The 23,118-nt window shown below is 36.1% G+C and overlaps 4 protein-coding genes across 4 annotated transcripts; 2 read left to right on the top strand and 2 right to left on the bottom strand.

Annotated features, from left to right (window-relative positions):
• Positions 1-5,126: 5,126 nt before the first annotated feature.
• Positions 5,127-7,007, bottom strand: LOC112039689 (dirigent protein 2). Its single transcript, XM_024072585.2, has one exon. It carries the CDS (start codon positions 5,826-5,828, stop codon positions 5,283-5,285), a length of 546 nt encoding a protein of 181 aa, XP_023928353.1. The 5' UTR covers positions 5,829-7,007; the 3' UTR covers positions 5,127-5,282.
• A 4,315-nt stretch (positions 7,008-11,322) lies between these two features.
• LOC112039631 (uncharacterized) lies at positions 11,323-11,802 on the top strand. The gene has a single exon (XM_024072515.1). The coding sequence runs from the start codon at positions 11,323-11,325 to the stop codon at positions 11,800-11,802; it is 480 nt and encodes a 159-aa protein (XP_023928283.1).
• Positions 11,803-11,859: 57 nt separating this feature from the next.
• On the top strand, positions 11,860-12,666 carry LOC112039634 (uncharacterized). Its single transcript, XM_024072518.2, has one exon. It carries the CDS (start codon positions 11,860-11,862, stop codon positions 12,664-12,666), a length of 807 nt encoding a protein of 268 aa, XP_023928286.2.
• A 9,915-nt stretch (positions 12,667-22,581) lies between these two features.
• On the bottom strand, positions 22,582-23,118 carry LOC112039624 (dirigent protein 22). The gene has a single exon (XM_024072508.2). The coding sequence runs from the start codon at positions 23,116-23,118 to the stop codon at positions 22,582-22,584; it is 537 nt and encodes a 178-aa protein (XP_023928276.1).

Raw genomic sequence — 23,118 nt, 5'->3', positions numbered from 1 at the left:
CAATAATGAGCTCTAGGGGGCTTTTATGTAAATCACATGTCACAGTGCCTCAATTTGGCACCCTATAAAAAATTAAGTATCTAGAAACACAAATTTACATCTAGAGAAATAGTAATGCGGTCAATGGCCATAATGATAGATTCTCTTATATAAAAAAAAGGGGGAATGCTTTACCGAGGTGAGTGTTTCTTGCACAAGCTCCTACACTCATACTTTCACATAAACCTTAAAACCGGGGGCTATAATAAAAAGTACATTGTCCAAAAACAAAAATAAAATATAAAATAAATAGATACAAAATTGAAGAAGGGACAATTTATTTATTTTTTTTTTAATTTTTTGAAGAAGGGAGAAAACCACGTGCTAAATGCTTTACCAAGATGAGTCTTTCTCGCACAAGCTCCTACACTCATACTTTCACATAAACCTTATTTAATTGCCAAACTTCAATCAATGCGTACCATCATTACGCTTCACGCGTGCCTCAGTAAACGATGTGTTAGGCCATCTAGATCATCCGATATCCCAGACTCTGCCACGTATTGGAAAGGAGCAAGCTGTCTTGTCTGTTACATTATAAGATGGACTGTTGGTCTTCCTGAGATGTAACCGTCGTTCCCCTTGGACAGGGTAGAAACAAATGAGTCAACCACGGGGTAATAAAACCTCAATCCTATCTCCATATTGCAGAAATAGAATCATAGGGGGCTATTGTGGATGAGTTGGGCCTAGGCAACCCTGTCTGCCTCCTTAATCAAAACCCAACATAAAGCCCAAGACCCATCAGCCGAATTGGACTTGGTACGCCAAGAGAGAGTTGGCATTTAGCCTTATCACAAGGGGCCCAACCCCGAGATCAAGACTCTGGCCCAGGGGAAGACAACTTGAAAGATTCTTAAGTGGTCGGTTAGATATTGGATGATAATGAAGGTTGTCAGGGTGAAACACTAACCCAACAAGATAGTGGTCGAGGTCTGATAGTGCTATTGGGGAACCATTTCCGAACGCTATTCGGCATCTAGAACAAGTTCCAAGGGAATCCTCTAAAGTCATAAGGATCCCTTGGGATTCTGATGAATATAGGAATATGTGCGAAGTGGGGAGATAAAGATGGTAACCCAATTAATAAGAGACTATAAGAAGGGGAAGAAGGTAGAAGGGAGGGGGTTGGAAAAACTTGGAAGTGAGAGAGCAATAGAGAGGAAGAACATAGATAAATATTGGGAATTTGAGAGGAACCAAGGGAAATTTGGGGCCTCATTCATAGGATTAAGCCTTGACCCACATATAAATAAATTGTGACCCAAAAACCCTAGTTTGAACAACCTTGGGTGACCACACCTTAAAATCGGGGGAAAAATCTATAATGAAAAGTACATTGTACAAAAACAAAAATAAAATCTAAAATAAGTAGATATAAAATTGAAGAAGGGACAATTTTTTTTTTCTTTTTTTTTGGGAAGAAGGGAGAAAACCATGTGCTAAATTATTGGCCCTTACCAGTTACCAAATCATTTATATGCTATATACTGCAGGAAGAAGTACACATGTCCATGTATTAGACCTACAAAATGGACATTTTACAAAGTCAAATTATAGAAAAAGAAGAAAACACTAAGGTCTTTTATCAAACAATTTTTGTGCATTTAATAAAAAGCACCAACATTTTTGTTTTTGAAAAATGGGTGATTAGCAAAGACAGACACATACAAAATAAACGTTAGAGAATAAAAAATTAGTGAAATTAAAGTGACCAAACCAGCTATTAGAATAAGATAGAACGTTATATAAAGCGCCTAAGTAACAAAGAAAAGAATCAGAAGAATATAATAGGATTTGGGGTTGTTTTCGAGAGAACCATTACTTTAATTCATTGTTTTTATTAATTTTTACATAAATTCATTGTTCTCTTGGTTCAAACTTCAAAGTGCCAAGGGAACTATAATGAGAAGCCAAATATGGAAAGTAGGCATGGATATTAAAAATAAATTAAAAATAAAAAATGAAAGAATATTGCAAGAGACACACCACTTGACAAAATTGAACTCCAATTAAAATTCAATTTAAAATCTAATTAAATTTAGACTCTTTGATTTTTGCACCAAATAAAACACTTGACAAAAAAAATTAAAAATTAGATAAGACACGTAGCGCAAAATTAGACTCCAATTTAAAATTTAATTGGATTTTCTCTCTACTTTACCTATTAATATATATATATATATACTAGTATTATGCCCATGCGATACACGGTTTAATAAAAACAACATAGTTTTTAAAATATATATTTTTTGATAATATAATCAAATTTAATAACAAATCAAATAGTAAAAATATTTTTAAAAAATAAGTTACATGGAAAATGTATATTATGTAAGTTTTTTTTCTTTTTCTTTTTTGAAAAAAAAAATGATATTGTAAAAGCTCTTAGTTAAAACACTTGACAAAAAAAATTAAAAATTAGATAAGACACGTAGCGCAAAATTAGACTCCAATTTAAAATTTAATTGGATTTTCTCTCTACTTTACCTATTAATATATATATATATATATATACTAGTATTATGCCCATGCGATACACGGTTTAATAAAAACAACATAGTTTTTAAAATATATATTTTTTGATAATATAATCAAATTTAATAACAAATCAAATAGTAAAAATATTTTTAAAAAATAAGTTACATGGAAAATGTATATTATGTAAGTTTTTTTTCTTTTTCTTTTTTGAAAAAAAAAATGATATTGTAAAAGCTCTTAGTAGTAAAATTGTAATTTAATTATATGTGTGTGTGTGTGTGTGTGTGTGGCACTTAAAAATCTTTCCATTATACTTGCTAACATGTATAGTAGCAGAAGTGCTAATCATATATAAATTTCTTGTATATATGACCAAAAACAAATTCCATAAATTACAAAAATGTAAGTATTTAGACTGCAATGTAAAATATTTACTTATAAATTACCAGTCATAGTCATTTTAATGTTTTCATAAGTGAGGAAATAATCTGCATAATCAATTAAGAACACCAAATCAAAAAATAATATCAATAATCAAGATGCATTGCATTATCTAAAATTTTTATTAAAAAATCATATAATTTAATCAATAATTGAACTATGTTAATAGAAACTCATAAAAAAAAAATGAAGATAGTTCTTCTCACATAAATCTCATAATTTCATATGGTAGATGAGTTCCATCCCAAATAGATTCAATGATAAAATTTTGACTGAAATAAAAATTCCATAAATTATATGTGTGTGTGCACACACGCACATGTGTGTATAAGTGTCTAAACCTTCTAGGGTACCACAATCAAAATAATTTCAAAAATAGATAAATAAAGTGCATGAAGAGAAACAAAACTTGTATTGTAATGTAAATGTAAAAGTTTACATGTAAATTACTTGTTTAGCCCTTTTGATATTGCCATAAGTGAGGAAATAATCTGCATAATCAATTAAGAACACCAAATCAAAAAAAAAAAATACATCAATAATTGAGATGAATTGCATTATGTAAAATATTTTTAAAAATCATAGAATTTAAGTAATAATTGAACTACGTTAATAGAAAAATAGAAATGCAAAAAAAATAAATAAATAAATGAAATGAAGACAGATATTCACCCAAAAAAAAAAAAAAAACCCAAATCCTTCCTTCTGAAGTTCTTCACTTAATTTTGGGTTTTTATTGATTGATTTTAGCATTCTTAAATAGTAGAGAAGAGTATACTTAGAGAGTTTTAGTTCAACTCATGTTGCTTTTTCTTTTTCTTTTTCTTTTTTTTCTTTTTTTTGGGTCCAAAACAAATTGTAGCTAATAGGTGTAGTAATATAACCTAAATGGGAGGAAAAAAAGATTAGATGAAGATGAAGATGAAGATTTTGGATTGTAATTAAATTAAGATTTTTATCAACTTAGAAATTATTGGAGAAGAAGATAAGAAAAAAAATTATATCTTTTTTTTTTTTAACATGTAGTAATTTGGTTTTTTTATTTTTATTTTTTTATTGATTGATTTTAGCATTGCTAAGTAGTTTTAGTTCAACTCAATTTCTCTTGGATTCAAACTTAATTTGTGGAGGTGTGAAAAATAATCAACTTAACTCAATCATATATCACGTTGCCTTTTTTCTTTTTTCTTTTTTTTTTTCTTTTAATCCAAAAGAAGATAAGGAAAAAAAAATCTATAAATATTGCTACAATTTAAGATGGATTAGACCTCTTTATTTGCAAGTTGAAACCTTATACACTATTTTTCAGGGAAACAAACATCTCAAAGCCCAATCCATAGATGCAAGTGTTTGGATTACACTATGTTGCAACCTTAGACAAAAAGTCTAAGGTTAATCTAATTTTATTTCAATTCAAATACATAATCCTTAAAGAAAACTTTGGGCATGATCTATTGAGAGACCATTCTTGGTAATGCAAGCTGTGCCGAATAATTTCATTGCTGTTCTGGAGCATAAGATATGCTATTATATTGCAAATTGGAAAACTTAAAATTCAATAGAGTATTCCCATCAAAGCTTACAAAAATTTTAGCATTTAGCATCTCAAAAAGTTACTTTATTAATTTTAACACCTTATTTTACAATACATCTTATATTTTACAATAAATTTTACATCAAAAGTTCTTTTTTTTTTACCGCTTTATTTAAAATAATATTAAAAAACTTATTAAAATAATAACAAAATATTACCTCTACAAACATTAAAAGCCACGCCACTTATCTAAGGAATATAATAATATTTCTTGTTATAGAAATAGCATCTTTGTTGTAGGGTGTTTTTGGTGGAATGGGATGCTAAAAATTTGACTTTTTAGCTTTTAAAAGTCTAATTTTGAATGCTCTAACAAGAGTGCAAACTACGTACTTGAAAAGTTGTATTCAACGCCGCGTTGTGAAAGGAACTTGGAAGCTGAACGTGGTCAACAACATCTAGATGGCCGTGACACTATGTGCAAAAATCAAACATGACATCCCACGCATTAAGTGCAGTAACTCAGGACAGAAATATATTTATATTATGCCTTTAAAACCATAAATACAAAGAGGAAACCGAGATTAAAGTTTTCTCAGCCTTTTTTTTTTTTTTTTTTTGTCAATGCTCAGGCTAAGCACCTCAATTCTCAATAATCAATGCTTTATGAAGCAAACAAATAGCAATAAAATTACAAACCAAGGAAGCTAGCAAAAGCAAGGACTGAGAGTCTCTCTGTCCCAATTATTATCATGGCAATTCTTTCTTAATGACCATAAAAAAAGGCCTAGTAATGTTGCACAGTGACGTTGCACCGGATAACCGAGTATTGGGTAGGAATGTCCAAGAAATATGTCTCAAAAGTAGCATAGCCACGAGCAAACCTGAATTTCCCTGTCCCGGCCACCACTGCAACCTCTCTAACAGCCTCAAATTGCTTGCTAACACCTTGTATTTGTATGGTGCTTCCGTTGTACTCTTTGTTTGTGAATACTATTGATATCATAACATGTGAATTCAACCCATCCAACCCGGCTGTCACATACATGCCTTGAGCACGCCCAACTTCAGGTGACTTTGGATCTGAGGTCTCAGTGATATAGTCATCAGTGACAAAGACAGTGCCAAATTGAGTGAATGTCCAAGCCTTGCCTGCAATACCTGCAACTGGGATCACCGTGGCATTGGGGTTGCCAAAGGCTGAGATGTCTTGGAAGTACAGGGATAACTGGGTTTCGTTAAGTTCTGCAGCTTTGGCTAAATATGTGACTGTGGCTAGAACTAATACCAAGAATAAATTGGTGACTCTTTTCGGTACAATATTTGTTGCCATGGGTGGAGTCTGGCCAATTAGGAAACGAAGAAGTATGCTATCTAGTAGACTAGGACCTGGAATAGCAAGAATGACTCTCTGAGTTTGTAGTCCTGTGCTTTATTGGAGTTTTGGCCTCTATTTATAATGAGAGAACTTGCATCCGGAAGAAAAAAAAAAGTTTTTTTTTAACTCTCAAAACTCACTCTATTTATTTTACAATCTTATTTTAATACTCATCCGATATCTCAGTTTTTACTTTTAGATATAACTTAATAAAATAATATAAATTATACAATCAAAAGTAATATAAAAAAATTTCTCCCTTCTCTCTCAAGTCCCATCTCTCTGTTCTAGTTCTAGTTCTACCGTTCTACCCATCAACTCTTCCCCATTGCTACCCGCCAACATTCCCCGCAACCCATAAAAAAAAAAAACACCAACACCCACCATTACAAACCCAGCAAAACACCAAGACCCATCACCATTCACATTGCAAACCATCGAGAATCACCCATAAAACTTATACCGAATCCATCAAACCACAACAACCCACAAACCACAAACCACCAGCCACCATAACCACAAACCTGGAAAAATCAACAAAATTTTCAGCCATCACTGCCAAACATTGCAAGACCCATACCCACCGTCGCTTCACACCCACCATAGCCACAAGAACACACATCAAAACCACTAAAATCCATTTTTGAAACAAATTCCAAAACCTGGAACAAACATATTTTCTTTCTTAAACCCTCAACCCAAAAATCCCCAATCCTCAAACCCAAGCAAATCTAAAAGCACAAACAATTAAAAAAAGGGAGCTTTTGGATCAAACAAAAAAATAAAATAAAAAATAGAGAGGGAGAGAAGAAAGATCGGCGGCCACCAATGGTGGCTTCGCTGTCGTGCACCATTGCCAGTAATGGTGGTCATGGGTTCGACCCCCATAGGCTGAGCTCGATTAGAGAGAGAGAGAGAGAGAGAGAGAGAGAGAGGAACGGTGAGAATAGAGGGTGAAGAGAGAGGGAGACTCACTACCGTGAATCCGTGATGGTGGTGGTGTTTTGTGGCGGTGAATGAAGGTGGCTTTGCTTTGAGAGTTTCAGCCATGGAGCTCTGTGAGTTTAATAGTCAGAGAAACAGAGGTTGTGGAGAGAGAGAAGGAGACAGTGTTTAGTGGAGAGAAAGACGGAGACAACATGATCGAAGAGAGAGAAAGAGTTGATATTTTTAATAAAATAATATTATTTTCTTTTACCAACTAAGCTACAGTAGGTTGTATATACCACAACCAACTGTTCACAGTTGCTTTAAAAAAAATAGAAATAGCAACTGGGATGAAGCTGCTTCTTTGCTGATTGGTTGGTAAAATAGAAACTGATGGACACATTTTTTATTTCCCAGTCAAGAAATAATATTTTATTAATTTTCTCAATGGGAGAAAAAAAAAAATTTAAAATATCTGCCCAGAGCTAGAATCCAGACGATGGGGGCTAAGGGGTTCTTGTTGTCTAGTCAACAAATGATTCTGTGCGTTTTTTTTTTTTTTTTTTTTTTTTTTTTTTTTTTTTTTCTCTGTTTTATCGATAAAGAAATAAAGGAAATGCAATAGAATTCAAGACTCTTTTTAGATAATAGCATCCACATTAGATGTATCAAAAATTATGTCATTTTATTATATTAAAAGCTTACTTTATTATTTTACTATATCATTTTACATCTCATTTATCAGATATTTTGTCATTCAATTCTATACATTAAAATAATATTTACTACACATTAAAATAATATATTATCTCCTCCTCTATTATCATCAACAACATTGACAGCCACCACAGGCCATCACCCCCACAACCCACCACCACTTCCACTGTTATCACCTATAGCCCACAGCCCACCACCACCCAGATCAACTAACCACCACCTACCGCCTATAATTTAAAAAACAAACACAAAACCCATACCATCCCCACAACCCACCATCACCCACAGCTCACCCATCATATCAGAACCCACCATCACCACCACTACAACCCACCTCTACTGCAAACCAACCACCACAATTACTCACAATTATCAGATCAACCTAAATTGCAGCAAAAAAAAAAAAAAAAAACCCACAACTAGAGAAAGGCAAAGTGAAAGGTGGATAGAGAGGAGAGGGAAGAAGGTGAGATCGACGGCAGCCTCGGGGTGAGATCGGCGAGATCGAGTGTGGTTGAGCATGGGTGAGATCAAGCGTGGCTGATCAAGCGTGGCAGAGCGCGTTGTCGTCATCGGAGCTACACTGTCGTCACTGCCAGTGAACATCTCGAACTAGTCGAAGAGAGAGGGAACCGATACAAGGAGAAGAGAGAGGGAACCGGTGAGTGAGAGAGAAGAGAAAAGAAAAAATGAAAAGAGAGGAGAGAGAAAAGAAAATATAAAACAATAAAAAATTTTGCAACATCTGTTCGTACCGTCTCATATTTGAGACGGTACTGTAGCGGTGTTGTATAATTTTTGAAATTTGGAACATCTAATAAAACTTCATTTTTGTGTTTGGTGTGGCAAATGTGCCAAATATTTGCCACACCAAACACAAAAATGAAGCTTTATTTTTGTGCCAAATATTGGTGTGGCGAATGCTCTAATTCTCCTCTTAAATTTCTGTCATGACTATTTTAACAGTTTAGCAAATGGGAAATAATGCTTGTCTCTTCTTTTTCTTTTTCTTTTTTCTTTTTCTTTTCTTTTCTTTTCTTTTTTTTTTTTTTTTTTTTTTTAAATCCTGGCAAAGACTAATTAGCTTAAATTTTTAGAAGAAAACCAGATGTTTTTGCCCTTAACTTTATGTCCTTGTTTTTTGTTCTTATTATTTGTTGTGTCACACCATGTTTGAAAATTATTCATACAATTTTAGACTTCATAATAATTCATACTATCTATATATACTGTAAAATTGAAGTATCTTACTTTTAATTGATTTCATAATATGTTGTTGCATCAACTTTGTAGGCTCTACAATTTTCCATATAATTTTTTTTTTAATTTTTTTTAAAGGAGAATTTAGTTGTTTAACTTCAACCTCGATACATTTCGCAGACCTCGCGCAAGAACTTCCTCCCCAATTTCCTTTTCTCTTTTTCCCACCCATAACCGAGCCACACTATCAGCCCGCCGCCATAGCTGCCATCACTGTCACCCACCATAACTATCACAAGATCTCTGACGTTCTAACAAGCAGCCCCAGTCACCGATGCTTTGAGCTCCATCCCCAATTCAAGTAAGTGAATTAATTTAATCATATTTGTATCTTTCCTACTCTTCCTTTCAAATATTTTTTTTCAATTTCGTTCACTTTGCTTCTCTTTGTTGATTTTGTGGAGAACAGCCTGCTACTAAAGCAGTAAAGTTTAGGTCCTCTTTTTTTTTTTTTTTTTTTCTTTTTGCTTTAATTTTGTGAATTTTTATCTAGCTTTAAAGGTGTGGTTTTTCATAAGTAAAATTAAAGCTATATATATATATATATATATATATATTTGGAGATTCTTCTTATATATAAAAATAAAAAATAAAAAATTCAAATAAGTCGATTCTTTTTATTGTTCTTGGTTTCAAAAAGGTCAATTTTGTTTTTAACAGTCCAATATGCATCTAAGAATTTGTTTAGTTTTTTTTTTTTTAATGTAATTTGTTACTAGGATTTGGTTGTAGATAAATCCTCTATTAGAAATTATTCAATTGAGGTGTAATTTGGTTTTCAAAAAGGTATGTTTCTTTTACGCATGATTCATTACCTTCTTTTTTTTGATTGATTGATCGGTACTCGGTAGTTAATGAATCTGACTTTGATAGTATGTAAATTGATTTCAAAAGTGTTTTTCTTTTTTTCTTTTTTTATGAAACAATTTCAATAGTGTAATTTGTCTATTGTGAATTTTTAATTTTGCGTCTCTATAATACCAGTTTTTTTTCTTTCTTCTGATGATAATAGAAAACTAAAATAAAGGTAATGATAGTATTTTTATATAAAACATAGTTATGAATTCTATTTCATTCTGCTCGAAATGGCCAAAATTTTTCATTCCACTTAGTAGAATGGTACGTGTGAGGTCATAGAGCCAAGTGATATATATCCATCTTTTGTACTGGGCCTAAGGCCCATGTCGAGGCCCATAATCACATATGAAGAAGACAGTGGTGATCATGACAACCCAAGAAACCGTGCCGAGGACAACTCTATCCTCAGCTAGCCAAAGTCGAGGTAGAAGAAAAGTGATTTACCGGCAAAGACAATCTTCCAAAGCAGTCCAAGGAAAAAGATAAGTACAGCAAGTAAGCACACTGAAGCATGGTGGTAAAGCAATTCTAGGAAAAGCTGCTGCCTCTACATTAAATGCTCCCCAACTAATACTCTAGCCGCATTAATGTGAAAATGATACTTGAGCAGTGGCTTTTTAGACTCATAGCTACTACCTAAGAGCTTTGGGAGGAGGTTGATGTGACAAAGACCAACAACAGTAGATCTGACCTATATGTGTATGGTGGAGATGAATGAGGAAAGTAGTATATAAGGAAGAAGGAGCTCTGAGAAAAGGGATCAGAGATTTTACCAGAGAAAGCACTGTAATAATCTGAACTAACTTTGTAACCATTGTCACTGTCACTCAAGAAATAATAAGTTGAAACTCCTTGGACTAGTGCTGAGGATTGAATTGCTTGCCCAATATTTGTTTTACTTATTCATTCTTTAAATCATCTTCAACTGTTGTTACACTCATCAAAACCCAGTTCTTCTACCCACTCTCTACAAATTTATTGTATTGACCTTGCTGGGCTTAAATTCCCTTATCCCTTAGGGATAGTGCTCCAACCCAATCCCTACAATTGGCTCCATCTATGGGAAAGAATTTGTAGGTTCATGAATACAACAGTTAGACATGGTAGGATCATGTCCACACTAAGAAAACCCACGCCAAACAGGTCCCCAATGAACAGAACCCATAGGATCCCAGTGACAAGGTAATTTTCCTAACCCTAAACATGAACAAAATCAGGAGAATGAAAGGAATCGAGAGGGGAGTATGCATGCCACCCAGATGAGTAGAAGCCACTCCCAAGTAGGCAGTCGTGTATCCCAGAGACAAAACAATAACCAAGCCATGCAGCAGGAGATAGTTGACTTGAAAAAGAAATTGTGCCCTGCACAGCGGAGGCGATCTCCTTCCAGTTCTGACATATCCTCTAATGATAAAGAGGGCGGCAATTATAGGCAGAGATCAAGAACTCCCCCATGCGAGACTTTCTCTTATGAAGACGAGCACCATCATAGGCGAAAAACAAGGGCCCATCTAGTATGGGCCTGGGTAATGATGCCATGAGCAAGGCTCTGGATCAAATCTCAAAGTCACCCTTCACGCACAAGATAGAAGGGGCTAGGCTACCTTAGCGGTTCCATCAGCCTACGTTCATCATTTATAATGTTCGAACGGACCCCGTAGAGCATGTGAGCCAATTTAATCAAAGAATGGGCATCCACTCCAAGAATGAAGCTTTGATGTGCAAGGTTTTCCTGTCCAGCCTAGGACCTGTAGCGATGAAGTGGTTTAACGGCTTGAAAACGAACTCCATAGATTCCTATAAGCAGCTCACCCAAGCCTTTGGCTTTCGCTTCATTACGAACAGTAGGGTTCCTTGGCCTCTGAGTTCGTTGTTGTCATTATCTATGTGTGAGGGAGAAACTCTAAAAGCATACTCAGACAAATATTGGGAAATGTATAATGAGATAGACGACAACTTTGATGACATCAACATCAGCACTTTTAAAGGCAGTCTCCCAACTGAGCATGGCTTGAGGAAATCCTTAACTAGCAAGCTTGTCACCAATGTACATCAGCTTATGGACCGGATTGACAAATACAAAAGAGTGGAAGAGGACCAGGTGCAAGGAAAAGGAAAGGAGAAGATTATCCCTCAAAAGAGTAGGGATTTCAGGTCGGACCAATAAAACAATGACCATTCGAGGAGAGATTTCGCAAGGCAATCCGAATCAACCAACACGCAGATGGTTAATGCCGTATTCAGAGAACCGATACATCAGGTTTTGGAGAAAATCAAGAATGAGTCATTCTTCAAGTGGCCGAATAAGATGGCTGAAGACTCCATGAAGCACAATCAAAGTCTGTATTGTTGGTACCATCGAGACCACGGACATACTACAAAAGACTGTAGGAACCTTTGGAGCCATCTAGATCAGCTGGTCCAAGAAGGGAAACTAAGGCACCTTTTGCATCCTTCCAGTGGTCATCAAGGCCAGGCAAACCAAGAGACCCAGAAAGACACTTCCTTAAAACCACCCATAGGAATGATAAACGTAATCTTTGCTGCTCTAAGGAGGATGAGCTCATGTCCTTTTAGGGTGATGTTTGTAGCTCGTCTACCCGCCGATGACTCTGGCCCAAAGCCGAAAAGACCCAAAATGTATCCTCATCCAGTCTTGAGTTTCTCCAAAGAAGACAAAATTAGAACCATCCAACCCCACAACGATGCATTGGTAATCACTCTTTGGATTGTGGGCTATGACTTGAAAAGGGTAATGGTAGATGATGGTAGTGGAGCAGAGATTATGTACCCTGATCTTTACAAAGGGCTGAAGCTGAGACCAAAAGATTTGACACCCTATAACTCCCCCTTGATGAGTTTTGATGGGAAGATTGTCATGCCAAAGGGCCAGATTAGACTACCTGTGCAAACTGGCTCGAAGATAGTGGAGGTTGACTTCATTGTGGTGGATACTTACTCCCCTTACATTACCATCATGGCCGAACCTTGGCTTCAGACCCTAGGAGCCGTTGCCTCCACCCTACATTAGAAGGTCAAGCTCCCTTCCAAAAGCCAGGTCTTGAAAATTTGAGGTTACCAGGCTACGGCAAGAGAGTGCCTGGTGGCCGCCATCTTACATCGGCCTAGAGCAGAGTCCTTAGCCCTTGTTGAAGAAAGCTCATAGCAATCAAAAACCCTGGCATCGCCTATTAATGCACCAGCCGAGGAAGCAAAATATGAAGATTTAGATAATGTGATCATTGGCGATGACCCAAAGAAGTTCCTCTAGGTGGGATCTCAACTGCCCCTTCGGGAAAAGGAGGGATTGATAGGGTTCCTCAGAAAAAAATATTGATGTGTTCGCATGGGACACTTATGATGCCCTAGGAATTGATCCGAACTTCATATGTCACCACTTAAATGTAAATCCATCAGCCATTCCTAAAAAACAACCACCTCGGTGCCCATCCAAAGAGCACGCCGACACTGTCAGGGATGAGGTGAGAAAGCTTAAGCAAACAGAGGCTATCAAAGAAGTGTTCTACCCTGAGTGGTTGGCTAACACTGTGGTTGTAAAGAAGAAGAGTGGGAAGTAGCGAGTTTGTGTGAATTTCACAGACTTAAACAAGGCGTGTCCAAAAGACCCGTTCCCCATGCCTTGAATAGATCAGTTAGTGGATGCAACTGTAGGTAATCCTCAGATGAGTTTCTTAGATACCTCTCAAGACTATCATCAAATNTTATTGTAATTGTGTGTCATGCGGTTCACTATTATCTAAGTATTAGACAGAACCAAGGTCTTGCATGGCTCCTCAGACCAGAAACCTTGGGGAAACTAATAACTTCTAGCAACTATCTAAGTATTAAACAGAACCAAAGTCTTGCATAACTCCTTGGACCACAAACCCTAGGGAAACTAATAACTTTAAGCAACTATCTAAGTATTAGACAGAATCAAGATCTTGCATGGTTCTTTGGACCACAAATCTTGGGGAAACTAATAACTTCTGGCAACTATCTAAGTATTAGACAGAACCAAGGTCTTGCATGGTTTTTCGGACCACAAATCTTGGGGAAACTAATAACTTCTAGCAACTATCTAAGTATTAGACAGAACCAAGGTTTTGTAGGCTTCTTGGACCACAAACCTTGGGGAAACTAATAACTTCTGGCAACTATCTAAATATTAGACAGAACCAAGGTCTTGCATGGCTCCTCAGACCAGAAACCTTGGGGAAACTAATAACTTCTAGCAACTATCTAAGTATTAGACATAACCAAGGTCTTGCATGGTTCCTCGGACCACAAACCTTGGGGAAACTAATAACTTCTAGCAACTATCTAAGTATTAGACAGAACCAAGGTCTTGCATGGTTCCTCGGACCACAAACCTTGGGGAAACTAATAACTTCTAGCAACTATCTAAGTATTAGACAGAACCAAGGTATTGCATGGATCCTCGGACCACAAACCTTTGGGAAACTAATAACTTTTAGCAACTATCTAAGTGTTAAACAAAACCAAGGTATTGCATGGATCCTCAGACCACAAGCCTTAAGGAAATTAATTACTTTAGACATCTATTCAAGTGATAAACAAGACCCTACATGGAGCCTGGCTCCTGAGATCACCTGCCCTATCCTTATTCAACAAAGATGTAAACAAATGTCCATCCATGAGCATCACTTAAAGCATTTCAAGATACACTGGGCTTATCTTTCCTTTATGGTCACTACTATAGTGTCTCCTTGAGGTCAGTAAGTTTATAAAAAATGTACCTTTGCACGTCCTGCCATAATGTATAAACCTAGAAGGTATGGGATCTACTTTATAAACCTAAATTCTTTTGTGGCCACCCAATAAAAGGCAAATTGCATTACTGAGATTACTCAATTATCAATTAAAGCCTAAGTTGAAAATTACATTGTGGACTTAGTATTTTTGATTGTCCATTCAATGAAAGATGAGTCACACTACTAGGATTACTCAAATGTTAGTAAAAACATGAATCATATAAGCAAAGGGCCTTATCATTGAAAGAAGTGCACACATTTCATTACAAAAAATGTAGTTTCATTACAAAAAATTCAAGTACACCTAAAAATAAAAATAAAAAAACAACAGCAACACAAATAAACAGAAACAGCCTATTTCTTCAGCTTTATAGTCAACTTTTCCTTGGAAAGCTGCTAAGAGGCTATGTCAGAGGCTTCAGAATCCTGGCTTAAGGAACGACTTTAAGAGGCACAGCAAGAGAGGCCAAGACTAACTCCTTTTTCTCAAGGGCCTCATTCTCGACAGGAGAAGCTTGAAGGTTAGTTAGAGGCTTCATCACATCCTGGGGTGCTTCCTGGTTAATGGTTTTCTATTTCTCTGACACCCCAGGATGCTCAGTCTCCTTGGCAAGCTTGTCAAGGGGAGTGGGAGTGTTGGTGGCACTATCCTGACCTGCCTCTGCCACTTCAGGGGTAGCATCGGCTTCAAAACTGGCAGAAGCAAACTCTCCGAGAGCAAGGGGTAATACACGTTCTCTGCTCTCCTAAGTTCAGATGAAGACTCAACCCAACTTGGTTGAGGGCTTCGATCCAAACTTGGGAGTAGTAGAGTCTGCATACCCCTGTTACTTGGGCTCTGAGATTGGTCTCAGTCTCAGCCACCCCTATCTCATAAGCTACCTACTCGGCCCACTCTTTAGTCTCCTTTGCCTGCTCCCTAGTTTTCTCTACCTCTGCCCGAACTTTTACTACCTTGTCTCTAGCCTTCTCCATAATGTCCTTGGCTTTCTCTGCACCTTCCAATTTTTTTCTTCAAGGACTCAATCTGCCTTTTGGCAGCAGCCAATTAGTCCTCGGCCTTGCGAAGGAGTAGCCTTTGGTCTTTAGCTTGCTTTTGAGCACCTTCTAAAGCCGAATCCGCACTCCTCTTCACCTTCTCCTCGTCCTTCAGCTTGTTTCTCAAGTCCTTGGTAAACTAGTTGGTAATGTTAAGGGCTTCTACAGCCACAACACGCCTAGTCCTCTCATCTTCTAGTTGTCTGCTACAGCTGTTGGCCATCTCCTCTACCCTAAACGTAGCCTGAACATCTTAAAAAGGAGAACAAATGCAAGGTAAACAGAGAACAATTGCTTTAAAAAAATAATTAAAAAAAAAAAAAAAAAGGCTAACTAACTAAACTAAGTTGGAAACCTTACCATGCCCAAGTACCTCTTGAGGTTGAGGAAGACTTCCTGCCTCCTAAAGGTAGGGCTGTCCAACCGGTTGGATAATCCGACCAAACCAACCGAACCCGCCCGACCCGAAGCCCAACAGTCGGTTCCTGATACCTAAGTCTATCGGATGCGGGTCTAACTATTACAAAAACCGAAGTTTCGGTTCGAGTGACGGTTTAAAAAGTTTGAAAACCGAGACAACCGACCCGACCGAAACTACTACTCAATCTGCAGATTTAATTTCACTTTCACATGCGTGGGTATGTTTCTCTCTGATGAAATAGACTTCTGTGTTTTGTCATGTCAGTGGACAGTAGCTATTCACCACAAATTAACTATAAAAAAAGTTTTGTTAAGTCAGTATCTATTTAATGTCAATAGCTTTTCACCACAAAATTAACTATAAAAAATTATTTGAATCAATGTTAGTAGGCAGTAGCTATTCACGTCACTTTGAACCTTGAATCAATGTTAGGCAGTAGCTATTCACGTGAGCATTAATGGCTTTGTCCTATTGTATTCGTTGGGCTCAATGTAATTTTATCTTATTAATAACCAAATGAAAACAATAATATTTATGGCTCTAAACTCGTAGTCCCAATCTCATAATTTCTCTTTAAAGTTCAAACTGTTGCTTGACTCTTCCTTACCATCCATGACCATTGCCATCAAGTTTCACTTCCTCTTTGCCGATGAGTTTCAGTTCCTGCCCGTTAACATGTGTTGGGTGTCCTCTCTCTCAAGTATGATTTCAAAATCTCATTTTTCATTTTATCTTCTCTTGTTTCTCTCCTTATCTCCATTCCAAGCTCATAAATATTTGGTTTTTGCCATTTCAAGCTTTTTCTTTGGTTGATTTTTCCCTCTCTTTTTGTTATTTTCCTTCAAACCGATCACCCGACGAATCCGACCCGCCAAACCGAAGAACCGAGACAAACGGTTTCATCCGACCATTCGGTTAACAACGGGTGAGAAATCTGTTCACCCGACCTAAGCGGGTCAAGTGACGGTTTGACCCCAAATCCGATCCGCCCGACCCGTGGACAGCCCTACCTAAAGGATCACAACTCGGCCATGTCCAAGGGTAGCAACAGGGCCCTCTCTAAAGTGTCGGCCACATGGCTGCCGGTGCTTCCCTAGAAGTCCCTGATGGAAGCATTGTCCATCAGGTGGGCCCCATCGAGCATTGGAGCCAGCAGCTAGGCCTGAGGCTCAGGCAAAGGATTGACCCTCTTCTTAGATCCCCTATGCCCAACTTTTTGTTGCTTGGTGGCTCGTTGGGCCTCCTCTTTCGATGTGGGGTGAGACTTCTCAACTTCCATCACCTCCTTGCCCTTTGACTCTCTTTTTCATTTGGGGTCGAAAGGCTCGGGTCTCAAAGGTAGGGTTGGCTTAGGAAGAGGAGGAGGAAGTTTAGATGGAGCAGAAGGGAGCTTATTCTAAGAAGGGGAATGCGGTTTGCTCTAAGCTACTCTCCCTTATGTCTCCTTCCTCAGTTGGGACTCTATCAAGTCCAGTAAGTTTGTTTTTTGTCTCCTCCATATACCCATATCTTCTTCAAAAGGAGTTTTTGCCAAGGGGAAGTCTGTTTCAGTACGGTTCAGATCGCTGAGATTACCAGAAGGGGCCTCAGACAACTGAGCTCAGTTGAACACCTCAAATTCATCCTCAAACAAACCTAACTCAACGACTTCTTCTTCTTTCTCTATTTTTTTCTTCATCTTCGTTTACCTCGAGACGGGAAGAAGAAGAACCAACCAAGGGTACACCCTTCGGAATTGAAGCACCCTTAGGGAGCAAGAAACCCATAACTACGACGTTGATCCTATGGAGACATGGATCACGGGCCTTGATGACACACTTTAGTGCTTGGAAAGCATAAGAGATTGGCGTATATCCCAGTATCAAGTGAGCCACCCTGAGCTGATTGTCGTCCTCGGCCTTGAGGATGTTGTCCAAGCTCTCCCTGTTAACCAAACTGAAGTTTGGGTCAATGGCGCGTCTGTCTGCAGAACCATGAAAAGCAAATGGTTAGCAGCCTAAAAACACAAATCACGATAAGGCAGTGAAGAAGTCCTACTCTTATCCTTAGAGCCCCACCTGGTTGCCCCTCTTCCATCTGGTAAGGGATGCCATCACGCTACTCCCCGGACATGATCAAAAAATCTTTGTTTAGCCCCTTGCTAGATTCGGGAAGGCACTGTATAAGCCTGATTTTAGGCTGCCTTGTTTTCAGGTAGTACCCCTTCTCCTTCAAGTGGTGAAGGTTATAAACCCAATTCACATCATGATGCGTCAACTATAGCCCCATTTTCTCGTTTAAGGCATCCACACACCCTAATATTCTGAAGATGTTTGGGACGCTTTTGAAGAGACACGAATGAGTGAGAAATATTGGTAGATTTAACGTATATGCACAAGAGCTCTTGGATGCAAAGGTAATTTGGGCAAATTGATTTAAATGGGTATTTATACCCAAGTCAAATTAGCAACAGGAGTTTTCCCACTCATGAGTTAAAAAAAAAAAAAAAAAAATCTTTCCAACGTTGGATCGCCATCATGCAATAGAACTTGGGGAGCAACCAGCCGCAGGAATTTAATGAGGGCGCACTCCAGATGCCGAAGTGTCAGGAATATGCCTTGGGCAGTGGTGCCAGATAGCAGAATTTTGAGAGGCTATTATAGGGTCATAGAACCCAGTGAATCCCCAAATAAAACTCACCCAAGTTGTGAATCCCCAAATACCCAAGGCAACATCTCTTCCTCTAGCTACACAAGTATGTATTTCTTTTCTTTTCTTTTCTCTTTTCCACAAAGCTACATCTTATATTGTTTATAGGACCTTTTGCTTTTTATACTTTGTGTTGTCTTATTATGAGCTAGAACTTGCATTTCATGAATTTTGAGGAACAAATTTTTAAACTCTTTTAAGAAAGGTAGATTCATATGTTGGCTTGCTTTCTAGATCATGATTTTTAATCATCTTTTGATAAATTGGTTAGTTGGTATTCAGGTTTAATGAGTAAATAATAGATTTGCATATGTTTTTTAATTTTTTAATTTTTTTTTATACAAGATAGAGTTTCTACTATAATCTAATCTAAGTGTATATGTGTATAAAGCTTCCTCCTGAAGAGTTGAACCCTAGCCCTTACCTCCCACATCCCACAAACACTTATATTTGTGGAGTAACCACCGCACCAAGGGTGCGTGGTGGTATTTTTTCAAATTGTTAATTGTTCAATCTTCTTAGATTTGAGTAAAGAGAAGTTATTATTTTTGCTATTATAGGTTTAGTATGCTACTATTTCATTGTTGAAGTGAGTTATTTGTAGGACCCCAAACTCTCTCTCTCTCTCTCTCTCTCTCTCTCTCTCTCTCTATATATATATATATATATATATATATATATATGTATATATATTAAAAGTCAAAATTAAGAGAAAATCCAATTAAATTTAAATTGGATTCTCAATTTTATGACATGTGTTGTATGAAAATCTGAACAATCCAAACCAAATTCAACTACATTCAAATCTAGCTAGTAATACTCTTTTCATCATCCATATCTCAAAACCAAATTCAACTACATCCACTATAGCCAACAAGTTTAAACTCTTTATAATTTTAACTTTCACCTTAAACCTTAGTAAAGTATTCACTTGGTCATCTTCAAATGAGTCATGCATGCATACATTAAAAGCAATGAACTTTCATTGAACCAGTTTGTGTGAGGAAGATTTTCACAAGTTAAAAGAAACTAAAACTACAGTGGCTGCTCAAATTATTTTTGTTTCAATGAAAACTAACATCTATGTAACACGAGGGAAGATGAAAATAAAAATTGAAAAAGAAAGAAGGAATTGAGAGAGATGGTGAGAATTTCGAAAGGGAAAAATGGGAAAAGATGAATAATAATGGAGGGAAATGAGAAAGGGGGGGCTTGAAATTTTTGTGCCTTTTATTTTTATTTTTAAAATTTTTTACCTGGCAGAATTTGTTGCAGCAATCTAACGGCTTCAAAATCCATCAAAAGAAACAGTTTTATGAAGTAAAAATCCTGCAGTAGCTTTGTCTGTCGTAGCGTTTTTTACAAAAGTGATACGAACTAGCACGCATTATTTACAGAGGGGGAAAAAAGGGAAAAAAAAAAAAAAAAAGAATAATGCTAAGATCATAACAAATTTTATAACTTTTATCATAATCTGTCCAAGTGATGAGTTATGAGTAGTAGAGTTGTAAACACATATAAACTCACAATATTTTTCATCCACTTACAACTTGCTATGTTAATAAATTGAGGCAAAATTTGCATAATTTATTGTGTTCTTACCATTAATTTAAAAAAAAAAAAAAAAAAAAGAACGCAATCAATCATTACATTAGAAAACTCAAGTAGCATCTTCTCATAAAAAAATTAAAAAAATAAAAGAAAAATAAAAAGAAAGAAAAGAAAGAAAGAAAGATAAAGGAAAATAAAACTCAAGTAGCAGGGCATCACTCATCAATGTGTCGGCTGACAACTTTCACTAGTCATTGGTTGCCTATATGTAATTTGCAAATGCAGAAAAATCTGTTATACACACACATGGATTCACACACTGCTCAAAATGTATTGAACTCGTGGTTTTAAGTTATAATATGTACTAAATTTGTGACTTTAAGTCATAATTTTATATTTGAAAATTATGAATTAAAATCATGAGTTTAATGCATTTTGGGCCTGTGTGTGGATTTGTCTAAGATGCTAGGTCTTTAGATATTCTTTGCCCTTTAGAGTAAGATTTTATTTATTTATTTATTTATTTATTATTTTTGGTATGGGATGAAACTTGAATTAAGCATGTATATACAACTTTCAAGTAAGATAGTGTCACATAAATTATTCGGGTTTCATAGTTTGTCAGTATATTTTTCCTATCACGACCTTACTTGAACAAGTTCTGTTCTATAGGCTCGCATCTCTGTATTTTTGCTCACTAAGCATGTCATATATAGGGTGTGTTTGGCAATGGCGGAACTAGTATTTTAGTTTGGGGGGCAAGGTTACAAGATAAGATTTAAAAAAAATTAATCTAAAAAATATTAGTTTGCATCAATAAAATAAATAAATAACTATATAATAAATAAATAAATAAAGATAATTAATTCATATTAAATAAAAATTAATTGAAGACATTAATCAGTGTATTTATTTACAATTCAAGAAATTAATCAATGTTCTCAAAATAAACTATGAGATTAACTCAATGAAAAAGTGTAAAAAACATACCAATATATTTGAAAAGTTGTATAATGACTCATTGGGCCAATGGCTACGGACTTACTGCTTTGAGCTAAAGTGGTGAGAAAATTTTAAACTTGGTTTGGTAGAAGATTATTTTAATAAAAAAAAAAAAAAAGACTTAAGAAATGTAGTGGTATGAGAAAAATCAATTTCAATTATTGTGAAAGATCAAGTGTTGTGAGTCAATTTTTATGTATATGTTATCTTATATACAAAAAACTTTTTTAATTTTTTATAGATAATAGATAATATTTTTTTTTTTAATCAAAAAATTTTCACTTCATCATTAACTAAAAATAATGGCACAATAAGTATATGAATTAGTAAGAACCATTTCAACGTGGCCACATTCATCCCATTGCATGTTAACTTTGAACTGACACATGGTGTGCTCTTTGAATACTGGCATTATGAGTGTTGGACATATATTAGCTTAAACTAAATTCATTAACCTAAGAGGAATATCATCTAACAAAAAGCCTCTCTCTAGTCCTCACCCTCGCCTAATGAAAATATGGCTGACTTAAAAAACACTCTGTTTCTTGACCCAAAAACAGAGCATATCTCCTAACATGAAAGACAAATAGCACTATTTGGATAGCCCCCAACGAGTGTAAAATTTGTAAACCAACTAAAACCCTTCCTCTTTTACTCACTAACATGTTATGCTTATATCTTTATAGGGAGACAAACTAATCTAAATATCCAATAGTAAAGGAGTTTTGGTAGAGTTCAGGGGCGGCAGTTGCCCACCAACCCCCCCCCCCCCTTGGCTCTGCCGCTGTTTAGCACTATGGAGTTAGATCTTCATTGCTTAAGTGAGTTATTTATTGTGTCCCATGGTACATTGAATTTTCATTAAAATAAATACAATTTTCTACTGATTGAGTAGATTTTTCAACCATTTGAAAGTTCCCATTATAATTGTACATATTTTGAGTTTACTCTTTGTATAACCCATTATATAATTACTACTAAAATAAATTTAAAAAATTGGAAAAAAATTATTCCCAAATAATTTGATCATTTTTGCTTTCAATTTTAATTTTTTTAATGTTTATAAATTTTGATAGCTTATAATTTGTGAATTTGGGGCTTTTTATGTATATAAATATGTTGTGATGGTTACTTATGGTTCTACAATATTCTATGCAAACACACTGCATATATGTACGAAATAGGGTTATTAATTTAGAGTTTCAAGTGTCTCACCAATAAAAGGCATCAGTCAAAACAATATATTAAAATGATTTTATTATATGGTAAACGAAAACGCATGATAAATATGCTATGTCACTTATTATACACCACATCATTTTTTTTTCCCAAACATATTGTGACTCTTTAATAATCGAATTCTCACATCCTCAAAATAAAAATAAAATAAAATAGAATGCTAACGTAGTTGAACTTTTTTTTTTTTTTTTTGGGGTAACGCTAGCTTATTCCATACTCTTATACAAAAAAGTCAATAATGAAAAACTGTCACATTCCACCTGATGATTGCATTAGAATTGGGTATGTCCAAATAAACAGTCTCCAAAGTAGCATAACCACGAGCTAACCTGAAAATTCCAGTTCCTGAAACCACTGATACTTCCCTATATTTTTGGTAGAACCTGTCTGCCCCTTGAATTTCAAGGGTGCTACCATTGTACTTCTTGTTGGTGAACACAAGTGACATCAATAGGTGCAAGTCAGAGCCATCCAACGCTGAGTTCACATAAATACCATGAGCCCTCCCGACCTCAGATGAGTTCCTCTCAATAGCCACTGTCAACTTGTCGTCAGTGGCAAAGATCGTTCCAAACCCAAGGATCCACCACCGCTTGTGAGGGATGCCAGCGACTGGGGTGGCGGTGGCATTGACTCCTGTCTCCCAATCTTGCATGTAGAACATCATGTTGGTTTCTTTGAGATTTTGGAACTGGTACTTTGAGGCCTCTATAGATGTGGCTAGAGTTAAGAAGAACATTAAGGACAATATGACAATTTTTGTTGCCAT

The sequence above is a fragment of the Quercus suber genome, unplaced genomic scaffold (genome assembly GCF_002906115.3).
Source record: "Quercus suber isolate HL8 unplaced genomic scaffold, Cork oak 2.0 scaffold_155, whole genome shotgun sequence".
NCBI lineage: Eukaryota > Viridiplantae > Streptophyta > Magnoliopsida > Fagales > Fagaceae > Quercus > Quercus suber.
Note: the sequence above shows the minus strand (reverse complement) of the source record. Positions and strands in the feature narration are given on the sequence as shown.

Excerpts from the sequence above, each read along its gene's own strand:
- LOC112039634 (XM_024072518.2), top strand. The coding sequence starts at position 11,860 with ATGGTTAATGCCGTATTCAGAGAACCGATACATCAGGTTTTGGAGAAA.
- LOC112039624 (XM_024072508.2), bottom strand. The coding sequence starts at position 23,118 with ATGGCAACAAAAATTGTCATATTGTCCTTAATGTTCTTCTTAACTCTA.
- LOC112039631 (XM_024072515.1), top strand. The coding sequence starts at position 11,323 with ATGGGCATCCACTCCAAGAATGAAGCTTTGATGTGCAAGGTTTTCCTG.
- LOC112039689 (XM_024072585.2), bottom strand. The coding sequence starts at position 5,828 with ATGGCAACAAATATTGTACCGAAAAGAGTCACCAATTTATTCTTGGTA.